At 45.7% G+C, this 26,662-nt stretch overlaps 1 protein-coding gene across 2 annotated transcripts in view; it reads right to left on the bottom strand.

The window, feature by feature from the left end:
- LOC139060239 (activating signal cointegrator 1 complex subunit 3-like) overlaps positions 1–26,662 on the bottom strand; it is a 462,385-nt gene that overhangs the window by 131,351 nt on the left and 304,372 nt on the right. For both annotated transcript variants that reach the window (XM_070539311.1, XM_070539312.1), the window contains 2 exons: positions 22,463–22,595; positions 10,478–10,603 (listed from right to left, as the gene is read on the bottom strand). In XM_070539311.1, coding sequence (XP_070395412.1) covers positions 10,478–10,603; positions 22,463–22,595 — 259 coding nt within the window. The remainder of the gene's footprint in view (positions 1–10,477; positions 10,604–22,462; positions 22,596–26,662) is intronic.

Genomic DNA, 26,662 nt, shown 5'->3' with positions numbered 1-26,662 from the left:
GCTGCCTTGCCCCTTTGCATAGCTCCCAAGGCTTTCTTTACTTCTTCCGGCATTACCTGTGGGATTTCGAATTCCTCTAGACTATTCTCTCTTCTATTATCGTCGAGTGTGCCACTGGTACTGTATAAATCTCTATAGAACTCCTCAGCCACTTGAACTGTCTCATCCATATTAGGAATGATATTGCCGGCTTTGTCTCTTAATGCATACATCTGATTCTTGCCAATTCTTAGTTTCTTCTTCACTGCTTTTAGGCTTCCTCCATTCCTGAGAGCATGTTCAATTCTATCCATATTATACTTCCTTATGTCAGCTGTCTTACGCTTGTTGATTAACTTCGAAAGTTCTGCCAGTTCTATTCTAGCTGTAGGGTTAGAGGCTTTCATACATTGGCGTTTCTTGATCAGATCTTTCGTCTCCTGCGATAGCTTACTGGTCTCCTGTCTAACGGAGTTACCACCAACTTCTATTGCGCAATCCTTAATGATGCCCATAAGATTGTCGTTTATTGCTTCAACACTAAGGTCCTCTTCCCGAGTTAAAGCCGAATACCTGTTCTGTAGCTTGATCCGGAATTCCTCTAGTTTCCCTCTTAGTGCTAACACATTTATTGGCTTCTTATGTACCAGTTTCTTCCGTTCCCTCCTCAAGTCTAAGCTACTTTGAGTTCTTACCATCCTATGGTCACTGCAGCGCACCTTGCCAAGCACGTCTACATCTTATATGATGCCAGGGTTCGCGCAGAGTATTAAGTCGATTGCATTTCTAGTCTCGCCATTCGGGCTCCTCCACGTCCACTTTCGGCTAACCCGCTTGTGGAAAAAGGTATTCATTATCCGCATATTATTCTGTTCTGCAAACTCTACTAATAACTCTCCCCTGCTATTCCTAGAGCCTATGCCATATTCCCCCACTGACTTGTCTCCAGCCTGCTTCTTGCCTACCTTGGCATTGAAGTCGCTCATCAGTATAGTGCATTTTGTTTTGACTTTACCCATCGCCGATTCCACGTCTTCATAAAAGCTTTCGACTTCCTGGTCATCATGACTGGATGTAGGGGCGTAGATCTGTACTACCTTCAATTTGTACCTCTTATTAAGTTTCACAAAAACCTGCCACCCTCTCGTTAATGCTATAGAATTCTTGTATGTTACCAGCTATATTCTTATTAATCAGGAATTCGACTCCTAGTTCTTGTCTCTCCGCTAAGCCCCGGTAGCACAGTACATGTTTGCTTTTTAACACTGTATATGCTTCTTTTGTCCTCCTAACCTCAATAAGCCCTATTATATCCAATTTACTACTCTCTAATTCCACCAATAACACTGCTAGACTCGCCTCACTAGATAACGTTCTAACGTTAAACGTTGCCAGATTCAGATTCTAATGGCGGCCTGTCTGGAGCCAGGTATTCTTAGCACCCTCTGCTGCGTCACAGATCTGACCGCCGCGGTGGTCAGTTGCTTCGCGGCTGCTGGGGACTGAGGGCCGGGGTTTGATTGTATTCATATAGGAGGTTGTGGCCAAGTACTGCACCAGGGTGGCCAATCCTGCTCTGGTGAGAGAGTGCGTTAGCGGTTCTGGTCACCGGGATCAGGCTGCACTCCAGGCCTGTTTGTGCAATTTTCTCAACACACTTTTTTTTTCTTTCGGTGGAGAATCGCGCGGCACCGGGATTTGAACCACGGTCCTCCTGCACGCGAGGCAGATACTCTACCGCCCGCGCCGGAGTTGTACGCCTCATTTACCCTCCAGTGGGACCTTATTTGACCAGTCAAGGTGGACCAATCTGAGCTCGGTTATACCGCACGGATGGCACTCAACTAAAGAACCTGGTATTTATGACCTGCACATGTGTGGCCATACATAATAGAGAAGATTTTTTTTTTCATTTTTTTAGGAGGGTACCCTCCCTGTACAGTGATAAACTAAAAAAAAAAAGACATATTAAAAAGGGGGGGAAAAAGAAAAAAAAAAAGGAAGAGAACAGGTGATTTGAACTCGTGACCCTTGGATGTTGCCCGAAAAGATAGCTCAGTCGGTTGGTCCGTCAGGCTCCAGGTTACTTTGAAGCGCCATGGCTCCTGTCCAGAGCCTCATACTTACGTGGAAAGGGACTGATGTCCGTGATGGTCGATTTTAAGTGATTCCGAGTGGTTGGAAGGCATACTTTCTTGGAAAAATGGCCGCCCGTGCATAAGAGCGAACTCGAGTGGCTTTAGAGACTAGGAAAAGCTTGATCATGTGCTAGGCGAGCGCGGCTTTCTTAGCGTGGGAAGCTAGCCCGAGTAACTATCTCAAGGACTGCTGCTCCCGAGGGCAAAATACCTTCGTGTAATTATAATAACCCTAAAAAGTCTGCTTTCGAAATCTACTTTCGAAAAAGAGAGCGGCCGAGAGGGCTGTACTACGAGTGCTATGACTGATAATTTTCTATATATATATATATTTATTCATCTCATATATGGGATCGAATGCGAGCGCTGTTGCTTTGTCTCTGCGTGTAGTAGTTAAGAGAACGAACTTAAGGGAGAAGAAGAAAGGAAAGTTTCTGAAGCATAACTGCAGCGCCGTGGTTTTAGAGTGCACCCGCGGTAGAAAAACAGAAGGAGATATAAGCGTGCGTGTTCATGATACGCACACGACAAACTGCCTTAAGATATTTAGAGACTTGAGAGAAAGTTTCGTGAACAACCAATAACAGGGCAATCAGCACTCGAATACGACGAGAGAAATTATTGAGACGTTGAAAATTCTCTTGAACTAAGTATGGTTTGTGAGACAAATGATTGGAAATATTGAACTTTTTAAAATATGAGAGAAATATGTGCTCACCGAGAGGACAGTGCCCGCACGAGATCACACCAGGCATCTTACTGAGACAGGGAGCGCTTTGTAGCCGGAACAAAGCCCCCTTCTCTGCTGGCCAAGTGCAGAAAACGTGCGTTTCGATCGCTCAAGGCTAAAGCTGGAACAGGTGCGAGCGCGGCACTCTTACCGTGGGAAGCTAGCCCAAGTAACTATCTCAAGGACTGCTGCTCACGAGGGCGAAATACCTTCGTGTAATTATAATAACCCTAAAAAGACTACTTCCGAAAAAGAGAGCGGCCGAGAGGGCTGTACTACGAGTGCTATGACTGATAATTTCTCTCTCTCTCTCTCTCTCTCTCTCTATATATATATATATATATTCATCCATCTCATATATGGGATCGAATGCGAGCGCTGTTGCTTTGTCTCTGCGTGTAGTAGTTAAGAGAACGAATTTAAGGGAGGAGAAGAAAGGAAAGGAAAGTTTCTGAAGCATAATTGCAGCGCTGTGGTTTTAAAGCGCACCCGCAGTAGAGAAACGGAAGGAGATACAAATGTGCATGTTCATGATACGCACACGATAAACTGCCTTAAAATATTTAGAGACTTGAGAGAAAGTTTCGTGAGCAACCGATAACAGGGCAATGAAGCAATGTGTAAATAAATAAATAAAATAAAGAAAGTAAGTTTTGCTAAAAGAGAGAAGCATCGATAGTGAAAGCAGTGCATAAACAACTACATGAGCATAGTTTTATCAGCTGTATAACTTGCAGTAAACATTCACTTACTAATTATATTAACAAGCATGGTGACTGCACGCAGAGCCAAACATCAACAAATCTCACTCGATAACCACCGATACTCACTGCCACAAAACTGGCGTGATGAAGAGTGCAGGCAGAGGGGAGCGAAAGCTTTGTCTGTGCACTGCTTCAATGCATCTCCAAAACTTGAGGTTATGCGACCTCCAGCATTAAACACACAAGAATGCAGTGCACATGAAGCAACCAGCTATCTCAACTGGCCCACCTTTGCCCTCTGTACAGTGCATGCTTGGGTGTGTTATCATGCAGCCCTCCACCGCTTATGTGCAATAGCAGACAACGTGCATCAAGCCCTTTGCACCCCACAGCATAGGACTATACACGGGGTGCTATAGGATATTTTTACATTTATACGAAATGTGACGGTGAGAGAGGTTCGCATTTAGTGCTACAGTTAAACTTTTATATAACGAACATCAATACAGTAAAACCTTATTAAACCGTACCTACCTAAACAGTAGTTTTGTTTTACAAGTAGTAAAGTGAAATCCACAACTCAGCGGCCATTGAACATAATGCGTTTTGTATCTGCATAAACCGTACCAGCTTATTGCTTAAGTATAGAGTAAAACGTAGTGTTTCTACTTTTTGCCGCACAATCACAGGGGTGCATCATCTCCATTGGGCAGCCCATCAGAACAACAAGCCTCGGAGATCAGAACAACGGCCTCCAAGCGCCCTGTGTGTTTGCTTGTGAAGCCACATCAACATCATCATTTTGGCGTCGTGCAAGCAAGGACTCGCATCCTGCCGAAGCTTGGATAAAAAACACCGGGTGCTCAGCATAGAAGAAAAATTCGACATTGTTCGTCCTATAGAATGTGGCACAAAGAAGATGGTGCTGGCATACGACAGGGATCGACCATTCACTACGGTGTGTGGCATTTGGAATGCAAAGGAGTTGCTCAGCAACGCTGCTGCGACTGCGAAAAGATGCCGCCAACGAGGTTCGTTGCCTCTGTTGCCGAAGTGTCGCCTAACGACAGTGATGACAATGACACGAAAAGCGACAGCACAGGCGATTCAGGCCCGACAGTGGCGGAAGCTGCATGTTACGTCAGCCTCATGAATGCAATCATCACTACGAGGACAGCACCCTGCAATAAAAAACGGCGCCCCATAACTTCTGCAGCGCTACCGCACCCGTGCACGGAGAATACGCAACGCCAACGAGAAATCTGCCATGTGAGTGTTTGCCGAGAAGAGGGGGCTGGCTGAAAAGCTGGCTCGCAGCTTCAGTAAGCTTGAGGCCGCTGTCGTCCCTGCAAGGCCACCACGGCATCAAACGAAAACAACAGACTTTTGTCGCGCAAAGTGAATAAATACTACACGTTTTGTCCTTTCATCACACTCTCTCCGAGTTCCATTTTTGACAGGTGAGTGGGTGATTTCGCTCTATTTTGGTTAAGGAGTACTACGGTTTAGTAGTACATACTTTTTCAGAGGTTTCACTGTATAATGAAATTCTCAATATAACGAAGTATTTAACATTTTATAGCTTCTTGTCTGTTGAACACCCTATATTTTTAACCTCATTATAGTTAAGTGTATTTATAACAATTCTAATATAATGAAATTTCACGGCTGCCATCAGATGATGGTTTGATGAGCACTGCCTTCCCGTGAGAAGGAAAAGGGGAGCGAACTGGTGGTAGCGCAATGGCGGGGAAGGGAGTGGGGGCAGGTTGGTGCATGTCTGTAGCACGGTCATGGCTGCGCAGGCTGAGCGCATATGCAGCCCATGCACTGTTTTAGAAGTAACCTCCAGTGTGTTCAAAGACTGGCTTAGCTGAGATGGCTTGGCCTCGTATGCTGTCTTCCCACACATTTAGTACTTGAGGGTGCGTAATCTCGAGTTTCAGAGATGGGTTGAAGCTAGAGGCAGATAAAGCGTACGCTCCCTGCTGCCGGCACTTTTCACGACGGCGTAGTCCCACTGCAGGGACAGAGTGGACGCAAAAGTGTGGCTGGCTTCACTTTGTATCGTCGATGTGAGGATATCACGACACGGCATGAAACCGACTCTTAAATTCAACAAAATGCCTTTTTTTTTCTTATTTAAATTTGCTTTTAAATACGGCAAATTTTGTGGCCCCTTCCATGTAATCTATTGCTGACTATACTCATTTATTTTTATTTTTTATTTTTTATTTCCAATACCGTTAGCCCTTGCGGGCTGTTACAGGGGTGGGGGAAAAAAAATTTTCCACAAACACGTAACACCAGTTCCGCAATAAACAAACAATGCATTTAGCAAACACATGACAGTTTACGCTCAATTGATTCAGTTGTGGGCGTTTCAATAAATACATCTGCGACAAGTTTGTTCCAATCAGCTATAGTTTTCACAAGAAAGGAAAATTTGAAGGCATCAACATGCGGCACATAGGGCATTACAGCATGAGGGTGACCTGTACGTGGGAACACTCATCCGGGGGGACGCAAGTATAGTCTGGAGTCCAAATTGAATTTATTGCTATACATTTGGTACAAGAATTTTCAACCTGGCTATTTTTTCTGCGCGTTGCCAGTTCGGGAAAACCTGCACGAGATAATAACGCAGTTACAGACTGCGTCCTTTGATAAGCATTAAAGATAAACCTTGCAGCTAATCTTTGAATTCGTTCTAGTTTATTTATGAAGCCCACGTGATGCGGATCCCAGACCATACATGCGTATTCCAGTGTAGGCTGTACTACTGTTTTGCACGCCTTGAGCTTTACCTCGGGTGTGGCATCTTTCAACTTTCGCCTTAACAGACTGAGTTTGCTTTGAGCAGAACCACAAATCTTTTCGATAAGTGCGTCCCAATTCAAATTGTGTGTGATTGTAACCCCGAGATACTTAAGCTTACTAACATGTTGAAGTGGGCTATTATTTATTCTGTAAGAAAAAGCAACGGGATTTTCTTGTTAGATACAGTCATGTAAGCTGATTTATCGAAATTAATTTTCATGTCCCACGTAACATACCAGTCATAAATTCTTTGCAAGCTTTCGTTCAACAACACTTGATCCTGGCCATTTTAAACGCGACAGTAAATAAGGCAATCATCCGCATATAGACGCAGTTCAATGTTAGGATGCAAGTCATTAGCAATGTCATTTACATATAATAGAAAAAGAATTGGTCCTAAAACCGAACCCTGTGGTACACCGGATAAAACAGGTAATGAGGATGATCTTTCGCCTGCTATTTGAACATATTGCTTTCTATTTGTAAGGTACGCATGGATCCATTTCACAATTTGTGTATTGACTCCAAGTTTATACAATTTCTCAATAAGTTTTATGTGACACACCCGGTCAAAAGCCTTCGAAAAATCAATTGCTATAACATCAATTTGTTCGTTGTTAATTGCGACACCGAAAGCATGAGACCCCTCAAAAAGCTGCGTCACCATTGACAGACGTTGGCAAAAGCCATGCTGCTTACTGTAGAATAAGTTGTTATTTTCTATATATTCAAACAGATGTGTCGATATTATGTGTTCCAACATTTTACACGCGGAGCATGTAATGGAAATAGGCCGATAGTTTTCCGTCAATAACTTACTGCCCGCTTTAAATATAGGTTCGATGCGTGCAAGGAGCCAATCTTCTGGCACACCTTCGATACGGAATGATACTGCAAAAATTCTAGACAAAAAAATGTGATATCCATTCACAATAACGCCTTAAAAACTCATTGGGTATCTCATCAGGGCCACAAGATTTTTTGCTATCCAGTTTAAACAACAATGCTAGAACGCCTTCTCGAGAAAGTACAATTTCATTTCTATCTTCACACAGCAACAAACCATCGCTCGCATTTATGGGGTGCCTATTACTGCCAGGTGTAAACACAGAGTTAAACATACTGTTAAAAGCCTGTGTGATCAAAGCTGGTTTAGTGCAGACATTTCCGTCTACCTTAATTTCATTAATGTTGCACGTAGAACCAGATAAGTAATTCCAGAATTTTTGAGGCGAGTTTTGCAAGTAATCCACCAGTGTTGTTGAAAAAAATGCCGCCTTTGCGTCTTTTAATTCCTTTCTAACTTGTGTACTGAGATTGGCTATTCCTGCACATCGTCTTGGCATCCTTCTACGTGCACGATTCAGTCGCCGCTTCAAATGAATAATGTTTCTAGTTACCCATGGACTGGGTTTTCCTATGCGCTTGATTTTCTTGGGCACATATTTTTCTAAACAGGCGCGAACAACTGATACAAAGTATCTCCAAACCCTATTTATGTCATTATCAACCGGCATATTATCAAGAGCTCGTTCTAAGTAGTCGATAACCGACGTGTCGTCAGCCCGATTAAAATTATACACATATACAGAAGGATTCTTTTCTAATTGCGTGTTTCCTATACTTAAGGTTGCTACTACTGTTTTATGATCTGATATGCCTCCCTCAATGTCGACATCATAATTAAATGTTCCGTTAGTCAAAAATAACAAATTCAGCGTAGATTGATTTTGCCCCTGTGTCCTGGTCGGCTCATGAACTACCTGAACAAAGTTATGCTTAAGCATAATCTCGAACATTATATCAGCGCTAGGCTTTTCCACTGGCCCCGTAATTCTCACATCCCAATCGACACCTGGCAAATTAAAATCCCCTGTTAAAATAATTCTACTTCTGGCATTCCTTATGTTATTTAAATGCTGGTCAAGCGCATACAAAAATTCAACAGGGCTTCCGGGGGCTCTATAGATAACGCTAACTGGCAAAATGGTATTGCCAAGAAACAGTTTGCACTACACACTTTCATGCCCGTTTAAGGATGGCACAGTTTCATATCTGAGTGGTTTCTTCACTAGAAGCACCACGCCACCGCCTCGTGTTGCTCTATCTTTGCGGATTACATTGTAAGTGCTTGGAAATACCTCATCGTGCTTGACGTCACTGTGCAACCACGTTTCTGTTATGGCAATGAGCTCTGCGTCGTGAAGCAATGACAAGTATTCAAGCTGTTCTACCTTATTCACTATGCTCTGTGCATTAATGTAAAGTAACCTTACTTCAAGGTGCCTTGCGCGTCAGTCAACTTTTTCGGTGGCAGAGGGTCGTTCATTGCGCAGTCTCATGCGCACATTCTGCTCAAAGTCCCATGTGTAAGCAATGCTATTGATGAAAAGTTTATCGTAAACAAGACTGACCTTTGCGCCATCGCGTTTATCAGTCTGTCCTAATTTCCAAAGTAGTCTTCTTTTTGCGACTATTTCCAGCGAATAGTCGTCAGAAACAATAATTTTCGTTCCTTTGAGTTTTTTGCAATTTTTAAAGATTGCCCCCTTTTCATTGTAATCGTACAATTTTAGGATAACAGGTCTATTGCGTGATTGTTTCTTTTGACCAAGCCTATGTATCCTTTCAACTGATGAAATCGTGGCGCGAAGTTTGTTGGAAAAAATATTTTTTACAACTTGCTGCTCAATATCTTCACGGGTTTCGTTTTCAGTCTCGGGAACACCAAATACAATAACATTATTCCGTCGTGCCCGGTCTTCTAATTCAGTTAGTCGCTGTTGCTGATACTGAACTGTTCGCTTAACGCCTTCAATTGTTCTTTCTAGAATTACCACCCGAGCACATTGACTCGTAATTTTTACTAGGCTCTCCTTCAAATTGGCGAGCCTGTTGTCCATTTGAATTTGCTTATCCAAAATTTATTTCAGCATTTCTTCCACAGTTGGGCCAGGGTTTGTTTCCACATCCCCGGAAAGCAAGACCTTTAGACCCAACCACCACATGCTCAAAACTTCAAAACACTTCACAGGGAGCGGCAGCAGCAATAGACATAGGCAATTTGACCGTAGTCTTGATACATGAGAGTAATAACCAACCTGCAAGACAAGCCATGCGTGGTTATGCGCCATTGCCGCTGCCGTGCTGCTGCTCCCACTGAAAGTAGCCGAGTGCAGTGTTGGCTTTATATGCCCGCTGTCCGTTGCCAATGTCACTGCTGCTTGACAATCCAATTGCATAATGCATAAAAGATCAAATTTCAATGTATCTAAATTTTGATATAATGAAGCAAATTGCTGATTTAACAGACTTCGTTATACCGAAGTATAACTGTATATGGCTACTTGTGATTATCATTGTAATAGCCATATGAGGCAGGAATAATTGACTTTATAACAACAAAAAGAAATACTAAATGGGAAGCTGATATTGAACTACCATATGTGGCACATAATGTATTGATATGGTGTTCTGCGCCGACACTGCACTTGTCAGTTATGACCTTTGAAATCGGGTGCAGCGCGCCGCGAACCTTCATTGGCCTTTAGCAGCCAAATTCAGACAGCTGCACTTTGGCAGCCACTCTCTGTCGCGCGGCACGCAACTTGAGCAGTGCATTGGCAAGCAACCGCACATAGTTCAACCATTTAATCATCTGCGCCTGCAGCAGTTTCCATTTATTCCCTTGGTATTCTTTCATGGTGTATGTGAAATTTAGTTATATATAAACACACCTTACTATATTGAGGTTGAGGCAATGTAGGGATGGCCTAGCAATGATTATAGAACTCAGACCACTCTAGGAAAGTACTAGGCCATCAGCCTGCGAACACAGACCGAGAATGAACTGTGCTTATAGAATCTTAAAGCAAACTCACGCAGTAGAGTGCCACTACTACCAGGTGTGGTGCAGCTGAACCAAGAAACATAGGCACCGCATGGGGGCACTGCATACGAGCTAACATTGTAACAATGGTGTGCTGCGGACAAGTAATAAAAAAGTTAAATACATCGCTTTGTAAAAAACCTTCTTGTATTGAAGTTTGCTACACCGACGTTTACCTGCACAGAATAGCTACAAGTGAGAAAAAAAAAATGCCTACGTTGGATTCTGAAGAAGCCTTCGATAGAAGTATGTCCATGTCATGTAGTCCAAACAGTCTTGTGTTGATCTGATGGTTCCGGCTACCACTTCAGCATTGACGTGGTCAGGCAAAACATGGAGCAAGCTGTAAATGAAAGACACTGTCACCATGATTTGAGCAAGTAAAACTCATGTGTCCAAGTGGCACAGCATTCCAATGAGCACCAACCTGACATCCGCACCAGGAAAATGATCCAAGAACATAAAAACAATAGTGCAGAAAACACGAGGGCAAGTGAGAAAGTCTTTGCCCCCTATATCTTTGCTAGCCAAAACAAGGTACATACAGGTAATTACAAATATATGTACTATTACACGTACCTTACACTATTTTTCCACAGTCCCCCACACCAGTTCAGACATTTGTCCCATCAAAGCACTAAATTTGAGATGCCCCTGTCGTCAGTCAGCGACGCACGCTGCCTCCCTGAATGCTCATTGTCATGCACGCCTTCACGGCCTTTTGCGAACTCCCAACAGCCCCACCGCACACTTCTCAAAGTGGGACACCTTTCTCAAATGTGGGCTGCATTTCCCTGTGGATTTCAATGAGCGTTCACCTCGTGCTCCATAGAAAATGAATCACACTTCGTTGTTCGTACGCCATGGACTTGTGAAGCACAATCACCATATTCAACAACTGAGAGCAGCACTGTGCTGCGCAGCTACTGGCTGATAAGGCTGGCCAGTCCAAGAAAGGTCCAGCACTGGGAATGCATTAGTTGACTTCACATTTACAGTCGTAATTTTGCTAGAAAAAAAGGGGGGGGGGCAAAGACTTTCCAATTCGCCCTTGTACTTCACCCCCTACAAGCATGTAACCAAAGAAAAAAAAAAGAAAAGAGAGAAAGGAAGAGACAGCATCACGGCTTCTACTGCAATACTTTACTTAGGTTTCCCAAAATTTGGCAACACGTTAGACTTGAAAACAATAAAGTGCGAGTGTGTGAATATATAAAAAAATTATTGTATTTATAATATATGGATTTGATTCTAAATTTTTCACATTCTCGATGCGATATCATCATGCGGAGGTGGAGGTTAGAGCATATTACAGAGATTTGTGTGCTAGTATCAACAAGAGCAGTAACTGCCACATCAACCAGAACTTCAAGAAAGGTGCACCTTGCATCAGGGATAATCAGAGGATTTTCAGGCCGCGTCGTAATTGCAGCATCGCCTCCGGCCACTGCACTGGCTACATTCCCGACAGATGGTTGAAGGGCGAGACCGAGAGCGGCAAAGTTGGGCTGAGCTGGGCTGACGGCGCTGGGGCGATGGACAGCAGCTAGTGCGGTTTCCCTAGTGTGTCGGGACGGAATGAGAGAGCAGATAGTGCACATTCCAGGTGCCATCAATTGTAGAAGCTAGGTGACAAGGGCCAATGGCTGCGGCACTGGCAGGTGGTGTGAACCAACGTTACTAGACTAGCTTCAGTTTTAAAACTCGGCGCCGTTGCGCGGAACCGCCACCCGCCCGCGCCTTCGTGGCGCTGCAGTCGCGCCCGGCTTCACTTCCTCACTAGCCGGCTACCCGGGCGGGCCTGACTAAGCACGCGGTGCAGCGTTGGTGTATTCTGTGGTTCGTTGTTGACAGCGAATTTCAGCAAGCATGTCATCCGTGGAAATGTAGCCTTCGCCGAGTTTCTTAAGAATATCAGCAGACGATGCCGACGTGCTGCGTACCTGGCTGCATAGGGTGCTATCGGAACGATGTTGACAGTTCGGCGCACCACTTTTTCTGTGCTCCCAGCAATGCGACGCTTCGCTCGGCGTGAAACAGAGCGATTCCTCGTGCCGACCATGAACTTTCTGCGAAATCCACGGCACGTGCTCGAGCCACTGCTCCCGTGTTCGTCGTCGTCTTCCACAGCTGGCTGCGTGGCCGTTCATCTTTACAGCGTAGAATTTCACTTCACTTCTGTCGTCGTAATGGGGAGGCCGCGTTGACGGGGGTATGAGCCATTGCTTAAAGGAGTATGAGCCACTCATGGTCTTACGTAATGGAAAGATTTAATTTTGAAGAAATTTAATTTCGAAGATTTGCAAGCGGCAAATCGCAGGCGAAGGCTGCTAACCAAGCCGCCGAGCAAACTCGAGACATCGAACGCAAGCGTCAACTGCGGACTGCGGGCATACATACCGTCAGTGACGTCGTTCTGTCTGTCGCAGCCGATTGTGTGTGTAACCTCATAACTGGGAAATACTTTAATGAACCCTCGGGATTAACCCACTGATAAACACAGGGGCCGCACGTTTTAGCCTCGCTGATTAAGCATCTTCCCGGAATGAAAAATCCGACTTCTTTCTTTATTTTATTTATTTATTCATTTTTTCTTTTTTTGGCTTGTGTGCAGAAAGGCCGACCTCATCTTTCTTTTTGTAGCGCTTCTTTGGCAGGGTGAGAAGCTTCGGTGGGGATGAAGATCATCTTATAACCACGCACTTTGGCCAGATCTTCAGGCTCGTGAGCCTGAACTGCGCGAAATGTTAAGACGACAGGAAGAAACACACGACATTTAGAAACGCAGCTTCTGCGCTTTGCTGTATGCGTTTCTTCCTTTCGTACAGTTTACCCTTCTTTCAGTATTAATGAACTGGCGCGATAAATCTTATTGCTGTAGGTGGATACCGCTTTCTCGTGGTATCACTAATTCGGACAAGGGAGAACACCAGCGAGCGTGAAACATGCGCAAACTGCCCGTCCGCACGAGCTCAAGGCTGTGCTGAGGCGTCTGCAGTGGAGCCCGATGGAACGGCGTTGCCTCCTGGCGCCTGTCTCAGAAGTGGCGACAGCGGCTGTAAGCGCGCGGGCGGGAAGTTTTACAACTAAAGCTAGTCTAGTAACGTTGGTGTGAACATAGGTGGTGTTAACACTGTTGCCTACCGTCCTGTACCTGCGACTCTGCACCACCTGGCTTCGGCCCGGTACCCTAACAGATCACCCCCCCCCCCCCACCCTTATCCTGTGAAGAGGGCTTCCAAGGCACATTATAAGGGCTCAGCTGGTCTGCATTAGCGATGCCTTTCTGTTTCCCTGTAGCCGGGTCTTTGAGTCTGTAGGTATTGCGTCCGATCTGTGCAGTCACTCTAAATGGCCCTGTACGTCGAGGGGCAAACTTGGCTGTGAATCCAATGGCTGCCTTACTTAGCGAATGCGTGGCCCAGAGAACCAAGTCTCCAACCTGGAAGGTCACTGGAGTGCACTTTTTGTTTTAATACTTTGCCCGACTGGCTTTTGCCAAAGTTTGGTGGTTCTCTGCAAAGGCCCAGGTATATCAAAGGTACACATCCAGTTCAGCAGCTAGAGCATGAGGCGCAGAAGGGGGCACCTTGGTGCCAGCTGCCTGATTGTGATGACTCCACGGGTTCCGTAGTTCCCACCCATGGCTCAAGAAGGCAGGCATAAAGCCAGTAACTACACTTTCACACGTGCGCATTGCAAACGCCACTTCGGGCAGCCTTTTGTCCCAGTCCCTGTGGGAAGTGCAGTAGCCCACCAGGCATTGTTTAACCGTTGCGTTATGGTGTTCCACAGTCTGTCCTGCTGGTCTGTATGGGACTGTGTGGCTCTCCTTTATTCCCCAGTTCTGGAGAATGCCTTCCCACAGTTTATTTTATGAATGGTTTGATATTGTCACTAGAAATGGAGCCAGGCACAGCATGCTGGCAAAAAACATAGATCATTTTATCGATGATCGCGAACTTCGCGAACTTGTCCAGCACCACCAGGATGTACTTGTGGCGCCGAGGGGTTGTGGGCGGTGTGGCCCAATAAGGTCCACACTTAGCTGCTGCATTGGGTGGGTCGCCCATGAACCATCAGTCCTTTTGTTTTTGCCAGTGAGGTTTGAAAGCCTGGCACTGCTGGAAGCTGCGGATGTAACGGGAAATATTGGAGCAGATACCAAGCCATGTGAACCCGCTCTTCACATGTTTCCAAGTTTTAAAGCGTAAATGCCCACTTAGGCGGTGGTCATGCTCCATTTTCAGTGCCATGTCTCGTAAGTGTTGGGGAAGCCAGGCAACCATAGGTTCACCGACCGTGAACATAAGGATACCACTGTTCAAGATTTCGCTGTCATCAGCTACGCCCTGTACCCTCTTGGACTCTTTAGCATCACCAGGTAGCAGGCCAGACTAAGTATTGCAGCTGCTGGAGCCGCAGTGGATCCTTGCTTTGTTCCAACTGGAACTTTGCAGTGTCCACGAGTGGGGACACATCAGTCACGTCAACAGGGGCTTCTAGTTCAAAACAAATGGTTTGTTGTGGCTACTGCACTTCGATTGGAAACCAGTCCTCTGCCAAACAAGGCTGAGCAGATTCGGCAGCAGGGATGGGGCACCTGCTCAGTGTATCTGCTGGGATGTTGGCCTGTCCTTTACGATGTGCGTTCTGACATATGCGCTTATTTTCATGCTGCTCGTCATAATGGTCGTGGTGGTGTTCTGAAAAAGTATACTCGGCTAAGACAGCGTTTCTACTGGCACGGCAGGTATCACTTCGTGCGCCAGTACGTATGTGCTTGCACGGCGTGCCAACAGCATAAATTTCCCCAGCGCCCTCCTGGTGAGCTACAGCCGCTGCCCTGCCCGGCTCGGCCCTTCAATCGCATCGGCATAGACCTATACGGTCCCCTTCCCTGCAGCTCCTCGGGTAACCGATGGATAATTGTAGGTTTCGACCACTTGACGCGCTACGCCGAGACTGCCGCACTCCCAGCAGCCTCTGCGCGCAGAGTTGCGTATTTAATCTTCCGGAACTTCGTTCTTCGACATGGCGCACCACGTGAACTGCTCAGTGACAGGGGACGCGTGTCTTCTTGTCCGAAGTTCTCCAAGCCCTTCTCGCTGCATGCAGCATCGTTCACCGCAAGTCTACAGGCTACCACCCGCAAACGAACGGCTTGACAGAGAGGTTCAACCGCGCACTCGGTGACATGTTGACTATGTAAGTCGCCTCGGACCACAGTAACTGGGACACTGTTTTGCCGTTCGTCACGTATGCCTATAATACAGCCACACAAGCTACCACTGGCTTTTCGCCCTTTTTTCTGCTGTATGAATGAGAGCCCTCGTGTACTATGGTCACACTGCTCCCATATCGACCCGATGCTTCTGCATGCACGCCTGTGTCTGAAGCTGCCAAATACGCCGAGGACTGTAGGCAGCTTGCGTGAACCCTTATGACCGCTGCTCAAGGTAGTCAAAAGCTGCGGCGTGACAGTGGCGCGCTTACACCACTTTTTCAGACTGGTTCCCTTGTTTGGTTGTGGGTCCTGCCTCACAGCCCTGGCCTTTCAACTAAACTCCTTTTCATGCTATGATGGCACCTACCGCGTCACAGACCGTACCTCCGCTGTCACTTACGTTGTTGAACCTGTGACGCCTTCACCCGACCTTAGGCATCGTGGGCGTGACACGGTTCATGTAAACTGACTTAAGCCGTACTATGACCCCCTCATCTTAGCTATGCCATAGGTCGTCAAGATGGCTCCTCTTCTCTCCCGGGGTCCATTGTAGTGAAGAGGAGGACGAAGAAGACGCTCTTGCGTCAGCTGTGCACGCGATCAGCATTCATGTACTGCCTGTGCAACTAGACTGTGCCTAGTGCCTTATAACAAATCATCATATTACACCTGGTATAAAACACTTCCATGTTAATGCAAAAACATCGGCTTCATGAGCGTCAGCAAGTCCATCATCCAGGACGCTGGGGGCAATGATGGTCGCTTGTGTTTTCTGGCAGACCTACGCCGGAGGTGATCCATGTGGTGTCGTCGCTCCCTGAGTCTTGTTGGGATGAGCCAAGACTGGCATCCGTTCACCCTTACAATAACTGGAATCCAATGTGGTCCCACTCTGAAGTTAAGCACAAGACTTCTTAGTCGGGATGAAATTATTTGTTTGCGATGGACAAATTTTAACTATGTGTTGAATCAGTTGGGAGCAGACTGTGAAGCTTTGACCGCAGTTCTCTTTCAAACATCAACTGTGCTGGTGGGTTCTTCATTGCTGAGCACACAATCAGACATTGCTCAAAAAGAAATCTGGCCAACTGTAGTCTAACTTTAAAACTTCATTCACATGACAGGGTTGTTTCAGCTCATGGACCATGCATTTCACTTGCCCATTTGTAGCTGAGTGGTAGGGTGCACTGGTCACTGGATCTATTCCATTTTTTTTTTTGGTAAGATCTATTTACTACGTCGGTGCAGACAAATGCAATACGGCTGTCCGTACCAACTTTCTTCTGAATCTCAAATATAGCAAAAAGTGTGCGAAGCTCTCAGATGACGGCAGCACAAGCTGTGCTTGTCATGCATCTGACCTCAAGCCACTTGGTAAAGGCATCTACTGTTGCTAAAACCATGTTGCCTTCAGTTGGTCCCGCAACGTTTAGGACAGTGGAGTGTTTCCCAGGGCTACGTCGGGTGTTCCCCAATTTATTAGGGGCACTTATGACTTTTCCTTCCGCGACTCCTGGCATGCCATGCATTGTGCTGCAATTCGCTTCATTTCACGGTTGATGACTGGCCACCATATGTAGCTTTTGGTCACGGACTCCCTTGCAACAATGCGTTCATTGCAACGACATGAATGAATTTCATCACGTCAGGATGTACTGCTTCAGGCATCACTACTTATGACCCCCAAAGGAGACAATCACAATGTGTTGAGAGTTCATTTTATTTTCTTCGATAAGGTTGGAATACTCCCGAGTTCCTGCAGTTTGCTGATCTGCACGGCCATAAAAACTGTTAGAAGTGTTGTCTTTTCTTGTCAGGGAGGCAATGTTCTCCGCTGAATGGGGTGAACCTGATGGTGCTTCTACCATAAGAACATCCGCGGGAGAGCATTGTTTATCTGCCGACCATATTAAGGGAAGGCAGCTCAACACATCAACATTTTGGTGAGCCTTGCCTAGTCAGTACACCAGCTTGTAGCTGTAAGCTGTCAGCTTCATGCAGTATTGCTTAATGTGACAGGATTGGAGGAATCGGCTATCCAGGGCATAAGATGCCAAGTAAAGGTTGGTGGTCAGTCAGTATAGTTACATGTCCCCCTGCCAAGTACTGATGACAGTGGGTGGCACAAGAGACCACAGCTAGTCTTTCACAATCTAACTGTGAATAGTTCCTCTCGGCTGCATCTAGTGTTTGCGAGGAAAGCAGCATCTGCTGTAGAGTCATATCAGCTGTGGGTCAATATGGTGGCGGAAGAGGGAGATAATATCTGTGAATGGGATGGTGCGTGGCGTATTTAGTGCCACCAATGCCTTCACTGTCTCATAGGTGAAACGTCCACAGAGTGTCAGTAAAACAGCACACTTCCAAGCATCCTCCTTGATGCTGTTGGCCTCGAAGTAAAAGCTGAGACACTCCGACTACGACACCCAGTCAGTCCCAGAAAATTATTCAATAGAGGCATGCGCCACCGTAGAGGCTGCAGTTGTAGGCATAGAGTACCTGGAATGCATGGGACTTCTTTGCCTCGTTGCCTATGTTATATATTTTAGAACTATTTATTTATGTTATGATGCATACAGCTTGGCGGTTACAAGTGTTCTGGCTTGCTTGTTCTGAGTCGCTACCTGCGGCTCTACTTAGGTTCGGTTACCGGATATGGCCGCTTGAGTTGCGGTGGCCAGGGTGGGTAAAGGTGGTGTGTGGCGCCTTGGTGATTGTATAAACAGAAACTGATGAAGTGGCCGGGTAGGGAGATAGGAAGTTGTCACTTTATGCCACTGCCACTCTTATAACCGGGTTGCATGAAAAATCAAAATAGGGGGTGGTAGAGCTGATACGAGAAATCTATATAGGCAGGGAGGCCAGTGCCCCTTCCCATCACCTTACTTCGCCCAGCTGCTGATTGTGTTCATTCGTTTAACAGCTTCCTGGGTGCTCCGATTACGTATAACAAGCCGCGGCCGTCGGCATTGAAGAATGGCACGTTAAAGAATGACACTGCTATAACAACATGCAAAGAAGTGTCACGCGTGGCAAGTGATATGCAAGCACTGCCAAGGCATCACTTTGGTGGCCCCAAAAGGGGCCTTTTAAGAATTGCGAGAAGGCTGCCGTGACATCCTGTCAGATTGAGAAATCCAGAAGAAACGCTGAGGAGAGATCGCCACGAGCATCTTACCACGTGCTTGTCACTGGCTTGCACGAGAAAAGCCTATGTCCATCAGCCATGCATGCAAAGCAAAGCTTGCTGACATCCTTCGCCAACGCATTTAAGCGCTCCACATAATGCAGTCGAAGGTTGCTTGCAAAAACGAAGCACCGGAGGGACTGAATCATGCCGGGCTTCCTGTGAGGCAGCCTGCCCTACCCGATGCAAGCACGTTCATGACGATCATCTCATCGGTTAGAAACGCTTAGTTTCCAAATCTATAGTCGTGCGCTTTCTTTTCACCGGCAACGTCGTTCAGCGAGGGGATGATCAGCGGGTGGATAAGCCATCTTCCGTTTCAGCGGCAAGTCAAGCGAAGTTGAGAAACCGCGTGGCCAGGAACGACTTCGACACAATAAACAAAAAGAAATGCGAGCGATTAAGCTGTTTGCAGAACTGCACTGAATAAGGAGCTAGCGAGCAACATGTGAGCAATTTGCTTGCGCCGCTATTGGCACGGTCCCTTCGTGTTTTGGAGGGTGGGGCGGTGTAGACCTGTGGGCTGTGGAAATGTGTGACTCTCACACGTCCCCTGATATGTTGTTTTCCCCAGAGCTCTCGTCTCCTGCAATCCGGTTTCACTGCATGGCCTGATGCCCGCAGCAGTCGGTCTGGTTGAAGCGCAGTATGAGAAATGGCACAAGTGTGGCTCTGCTAATGCCACCTAACAGCAGGGTTACTTAGGCGCGGAAGGGAGAAGGCTCTTCCTCTTTGGCTCGGTGTTGGCAAGTGGCGTGGGCGTTCTGCGCATGGGCTGATCTATGCTTCTGCGAGACTGTCTCGCAAAGCCTACCCAAGGACAAACACGATCGTTCGAATGTGCCACCGTTCGCGTGAGTGTACGCGCGAACGACCAGGCGTTGGTTTCCAGCATGGGGCGAACATATTCGCTCGTTATCCGGTCGCGGTGAGTCGGACTTCCGCGATTTGTTGCGTGCTCATCAGCATATTTTGTGGGTAGCAATCGGCTAGCAGGCACTGGTCTATGAAAGCTGCAATAAATGCCCTTGTGATTGTTTGCACTTCTGTTGTCTTTCCTTTGTCTCAAGAGGATGAGTGAGAATCCCCCAGGGCACAGCCCATTCGTGTTCGGAGGGGTGGAAGGGCGACAGGAGAGAGCCATGCGGAGATGGCTGGAAAATAAGCATGCGGCAGCTGTTGGAGCAGTGGCTCATTGTGTAACAGCTCGAATTTTTTGTTTTCTTTTTTTCTTTTCAAGGATTTCGCATTTCACTACCTTTCGGCTCAGACACCCAGCAGCCAGACTTCACCATTTTAACCGACAATGTGGCATCGGGGCATTATAGTAAGCGGGTTATTTCATTATAGAAAATATACAAAAGTCGACAGTGCAGCAGCTTCTCACTGTTATAACTGATATATTGTTAAAACCTGTATCATTATAAGTTGGTTCGACAGTATTACGTAATTGAATTACTTTCCACGTGTGCATATCACGGTATAAAGCTGCTTCTACCATTTTGACCTGCAACAGGCATTTGCGCGTATGTGGCGCTACAAGCGAGCAAGATAAATAAAAAATGGAACAATATTATGGAATAAGGGCATGTAAGGAAGATGACCCCCACAGACATGTGCTACTAAATTGAAGTTACAACTAAGATGCTTTTCTTTACAGCTAACATGCAAAATCGCTCCTGTGATGTCTAGGGTTTGACGAAAACTCATCTGGCGAGGAAAGAACATGGCTGAATAAACGTACACTCGCCAACTGAAAAAATTCAGAACAGAGATTGATGTTTCGGCGCCCAATACGGGTGCCTTGTTGAACGAATGCATGGTGGTCTTTATTACATAAGCGTTGGAAGACGTAATGCGCTTGCGTACAACTCAGGGAGGGGTCCCCGTGTCCGGTTTATCGTGTTAGTAGTAGATTGTATGCAGAATGATTCAAGGAGCAATCGGGATTATAATTTTTTCTCTCTTTCAATGATAGAAGCCGAATGACAGTTAATACTATGTTCAGTCTTTTCGTGATGCTCTGCCAGGGCGCTGAGAACCGTGTGACCTTTGGCTACATCACTGCGATGCTGTTGTAGTCTTCTTTTAAAGTTCCCCATTTCGCCTACGTAGCATGCATGGCAGTCCTGGCAAGGAATTTTGTAGATGACGCCCCGAAATTTTTCTTTTTCGAGGCAGTCTTTCACTCAGACTAGTTGTTGTTTTGGCTTGCTTGAAGGGACGTGGCAGATTTGTACATCATAATCTTTTAAAATTCTTGATATTGACTCGCTCATGCCTTGTGCATAGGGGAGAGACGCCCGTTTTCTTGTTCTTATTGGCCTTACAGGGGGTTCAGCTGCATGCTTTTCTTCAGTCTTTATAAACTGGCCGGGATAGCCATTGCTGACCAAATCCTGTGTCACTCTCTTCAACTCAGCTCTGCGAGCGTCAGTTGTCGAGCATAATCGCAATGCACGGGTGAACAATGTGGAGGCAACAGATGTGGAGGCCGAATCAAAGTGCAGATAGGACACACGGTCTGCAGCGCCCTGGCAGAGCATCACGAAAAGACTGGACATAGTATTAACTGGCATTCGGCTTCTATAATTGAAAGAGAGAAAAAATTATCATCCCGATTGCTCCTTGAATCATTCTGCATATAATCTACTACTAACACGATAGACCGGACACGGGGACCCCTCCCTGAGTTGTACACAAGCGCATTACGTCTTCCAACGCGTATGTAATAAAGACCACCATGCATTCGTTCATTGTGAACAAGGCACCCGTATTGGGTGCTGAAACCTCAATCTCTGTTTTGAATTTTTTCAGTTGGCGAGTGTACGTTTATTCAGCCAAAATCTCTCCTGTATAACTGTGCCTTGAATCGCATGAAAACTATTTACATTACAACCACAGAATCCGCTCTTCCGATTGTGCAGGGTAGCAAGAAAGGTTCCCCCTAATTCAAATTCTGTGTCAGTAGTTCACTACACGTCTTACAAGGTAGTTATAAAGTAGCACTGCATCAACAACTATGCTAAATGATGCACAACTGGGTATTTTCCAAGGCTTCTTTTTGATTCGGTGGCCTGCTTAAATGAGCTCCGTGCCACGCTACTATAAGCAATATTCAACTGCAGCACCAACGGCACGATTAACAACTGCAAAACAGCAGTACATTGCAACCTACGACACTGAAGCAAAATGCAACAAAAGAGCAAAAAGTGACAAAAACAGCAAATGAAAGAACAATGACATCGGCTATATTCATTGGCTATAGCTGCTCCATTGACTACCAGAATGATGATGATATTGCACTTCAGGTTTGGCTTCAGTTGTACTAGCGAGGCAGCATCAACGAAATGAGGCTTTGGTTCTTACGCTTGCTGTGACGCAGGTTTGGTACAATTTTCTGCTAAAACGCTGTTTTGGAACAGGATATCGCAGAGGACTGCTCTTGATGCAATTTGGCACAACTGTTACTTTTCTAAATTAAGGAAACGGAAGTAATAAGCCTTCAATGGAACTAAGAGTAAAAAAAGAAAAAGAAAACACCAGAACTTGTCGCATCCAAAATTGTGTATAACTTATGTGCTATAGATCATGGTTCTGCAGCAATGCTGCATCATGCAGTAGTAATCTTTCAAAAGTATTGCCAGTATTGGATGTAAGAGGGCAATGCTCAAGAGACATTTACAAGCAAGTACAGGCAATGTTTAATGTCAGTGGGATGGCTAATCTCAATGTGGCGGTGGTACTAATGACTTGGACATTAGGGTTAGTGCAAAGCTTGACTTTACCTTGACTCCACGGGGAATGGCTCATAAAGAAACTTGTTGTAGAACTTCTTCTTGAGATCATGGACCAAAACCACAGCCACACCTTGATCATCAAACTGCGGTCTGCCAGCTCGACCAATCATTTGTAGGACATCTGCAGGAGTTCGACATCTACTACATGAGGTGTTTATTAAAGGGACACTAAAAGCAAATATTAAGTCAAGCTGAACTGATAGATTAGTGCTCAAGAATCTCTAAGGCGTCAATATTATTGCGAACAGAGCCTTAATGATAGAGAGATTGAGGTAAATGCTGGGCATGATTGGAGACTCCTCCGGGACATTCAAGTACTTGCCCAATGACGAAAGCACTCCTCAGTTAAATTCTATCACTAGTACTCAACCAATCGTTATAAAAAGCACCCTTGTATTGTATCATAAGACAAAATAGAATGCTACTTGTCCAGTTCTATTTCACTTTTAGAAAAAATAACTCATTGGCTTTACCCTTGACAACAACGCGGACGGTTGAAAGGCTTCATTTTCGCACGACCCTGCGCAGCCCACGCTTTTGCATTTCAGTAGTTTTGTTATCGTGTCGTGCTGTGCTAGTTTTGCTGGCTCGCGAAACTTGCGCAAACTGCAACTAGCAGAGAATTCAACTTCCGTATGATGTCGCGGGATGCCCAGTCTACCCCTGTTGACCAACAAGCAGTTGCAGCGGCGAATCCACCACTCCGTCTTGGCTTGGTACCACCGTTTGTCGGGTGCTGTTTTACTCACCGAAAGCAGCAAAGGCTGGTTGGTGCTAACGTGTATGCAACGTCACCACTGCCCCAGTAGGGTGGCAGTAGATTTGAATCTCGAAAAAGGTATTCGGACCCTACAGATGCAATTTTCTCGTAAACTAAGTCTTTTCATGGCATGAAACAAGCGTTGCAAGGTTTCTGGAATGGTAATTAAATAGCCCATGTTGACTTAGTATTTGTATTTAGTGTCCCTTTTTAACCTGAATCCTTTTGTCAAGCCTTTACAGAAGGCTAAGCTCAAGCTTGAAAGTAACAACACAGCAGAAATAGTATTTCTAAATACAGTTAAACTTCATTGCAACAAATTGGTAAAATCGGTACTTACTTCTTCATATCAAAATTTTGTTGCACTGACGTTTGTCGTTTTATGCAAATAAGTACCATCTGACCAATTTTCTTAGCCAGAAGTAATTTGAACAACACACATTGGCATTTTATCATGCAGACATGAATGTTTTTCCATAAACATATAAATCACGTGGATCCCACGCACTCTGCGATCTGATGTAAGCAAAGCTTCCTGTGCTGTTTGCTTTAATTGACGATATTTAATGTTGATGCTTACGCTGAATGTTTAATTTCTTCAGCATTAAGTGCAATATGAGAGTGGCGAGTTGATGCTAAACGTTACCGTGTGTTCACCACTGCTGCTTGTCTCCGTAGTACACAGAACACGCAGTGAGACATGTTGGCTTGAGGTATTGTGGTGCGCCATTGTTCATAACCTCCGAGAGGTTTAGCATTGTCATTGCCTCACATGGCACATTGGGTTGTGGTAGGAGTGTTAAACTCTAATGGAATTATGTGGCTGTACGCACCAAAACCACAATAGGATATGAGGCACTCTGTAGTGGTGGGCCCAGGATTGATTTTAACCCCCTTGGGGTTATTTAATGTGCACCTAAATCTAAGTACTCAAGCGTTTTTTGTATTTCACCCCAGTTGAAATGTGGCTGCCATAGTTAGGATTGAACTCGCAACCTTGAGCAATGCCGTAGCCCCAAAACTACTGCAGTAGGCACAGAAGTGTTGATTTGACATGCAGCCACTTCCGTAGTGCTGCTTAGACACTACACTGCTTTAATGCGGCTTTGCATCTGTGGGCCCTGCGCCAGTTGCCTGTTTGACAAATTTGCATGGTGTTTATTTTTCAGAAATGGCAGAAGTGTACCATACCCTTGAACATAATTTTATTAATATTTAACTTAGCATAAACATTAATAATATTTTACCTTAATATCCCCCTCCTTTTCTTTTAATCTATTGTTATGTATTACTGTGGACGGTGGGCTGGCAGGTGGACTTGGTCCCTGTTTTCCCCTTTCTGCACAACCTCATGCACCCCACAGTTATTGTTTTTATATGCGCAAATAATAATAATAACAACAATAATAATACAGTTTGCAACGGCACTATAGAAAAAGATGAATAAACAGAGCAGGTGGGTGCTACGAGGAGAAGAAGAAGTTGGCACAATGAGTAGCTCTTTGTCACATTTCTTTGCGTCTCATTAGTTTTATATATTTTGGTGCCGAAAACCTCCGTGCGGACTCGTTACCTTCATTGCACATCTCCAAGGCCCTTCTACTCCACCGCTTCGCGCTGCGAGCGGCGAGGAATGACTGGATAATGCATCGTTCATGATCGGCATGGAGACCAGACATTCATCAAGAGCTAATCGGATGGATTGCCTCAAGATTAAGCAGTCGTTCTCGACGAGCACAGAATACGAAGATTCTGCAGGAAGCACAGTTGCTACTTAGAGATCCTACCGTGGACAAGCCCAAGCTTTTAGGTGTTTTTGACTGTCTATCTGTTAGCAACAACGAGCTCTCGAAATTTAACAATGCACTCGAAGAGCACATTGTCGACGATGAGCTCAACGCAGAATATGTAACTGCTGCACAATAACAATCAAGCTATCAGCATGCTTGCCGAGATTCGGTGCATGATCGATGCTTTGCGACGTGTGGACAGTACAGTGGAGTTAGCTCCTCAGAATGCAACCCCGACAGTTCCTGACACTGTGCCCAGAATTGGCCCAAGGCTACCGAATCTTGATATGCCGACATTTAAAGGCGACATTCACAAATGGGCACCTGCCTGGGAGCAGTTCGAGCAGACTGTTCATTTCAACAACACTATATTGACAACGATGAAGTTTTTCTATTTACGGCATTATCTTGCCGAGGAAGCAGCAGCGGCCATTGCCGGTTTACCGACTTCTGAAGCTTGCTATTCAGATGCCGTAGAACTTCTCAAAGAACGTTTTGGCGATCATCAAAGGATAGTGCAGCACCACCTGACAGCGCTTCGCCATCTACCTCGTGTAAAGTCCAGAAGCGACGTACGCGGCCTCATGCAGCTGTATGATGCCACGCAACTAAATATCTGCTGTCTGACTGCACTAAACGTACCCACTCACAGTTTCTCTGCAATGCTGATAGATATTCTACAGAAGGCATTGCCACACGAGATCGTTCTTGCATATACGTGAGGAAAGCGGTGTCAGACTTTACATCAACCTGGGCCGGATACGAACCTCTCAGAGCCAGCAGTGGCAACTGCAACATCGGAAGCGGAGTTAAAAGAGCTGCTCATGTTCACACATGTTGAGTTAGAAAGTCGAGAGCAGTGCAACGCATCGTCACAAGGATCTGTCGATGACCGTGCTGAGAGAACTCGAGGGAGCAGCACTGCTTCCATACTGCACAGTGCATCATACAGCTGGAGCGAGTGTTTCTTCTATCCATCTAAGAAGCACGGTACATGCGCCTGCGACCCCACCCTATCTCTTGTTTCCAAAAAAGAGAAGCTAGTTAAGGATAATCGCTGTTATAGATGTTATCACGAGGTCACCAGGCATGGTCTTGCCATGTCAAACTCACGTGCTCAGCTTGTCACAGGAGACACGCCTTATGTGTGACCCGAACTACAGAAAGAAAGATACTACAGCAGAAACTTCGAGACCAGCGGTGGCTTCAGGTAGCACAGCAGGAATAGTCTCGTCGCAATCAGTAATGCTTTGCGACAGAAATTCCACAAATGCTTGTGCAAAGACGGACAGAGAAGTGTACCTGCAGACTTTTCGCGCTTTTGTCGTTAAAAATAACAGGTCCAGATACATCACAGGGATTATGGATGGAGGCAGTCAGAGATCATTTGTCACAGAAGATGTGGCTGTAAAACTAGAACTGCACGTACTGGGAGAAACCAGAATTTCATTCAACACGTTTAGCAACGCATCCCCAAGTTCTTCTGAAATACGAAAGGTTGTTGAAGTACCACTGCGTAGTCAGCACTGTTCTGACATCCATATTGTTCAAGCAATTATAGTTCCAGTTATCTGTCTCGACAATGATGTGCCGACAGCTGATAACTTCATTCAGAAGCTGCGATGTGAGGGCAAATTT

Source organism: Dermacentor albipictus, chromosome 5 (assembly GCF_038994185.2).
Source record: "Dermacentor albipictus isolate Rhodes 1998 colony chromosome 5, USDA_Dalb.pri_finalv2, whole genome shotgun sequence".
NCBI lineage: Eukaryota > Metazoa > Arthropoda > Arachnida > Ixodida > Ixodidae > Dermacentor > Dermacentor albipictus.
The sequence above is the reverse complement of the archived record's forward strand: the minus strand, read 5'-3'. Positions and strand labels throughout refer to the sequence as shown.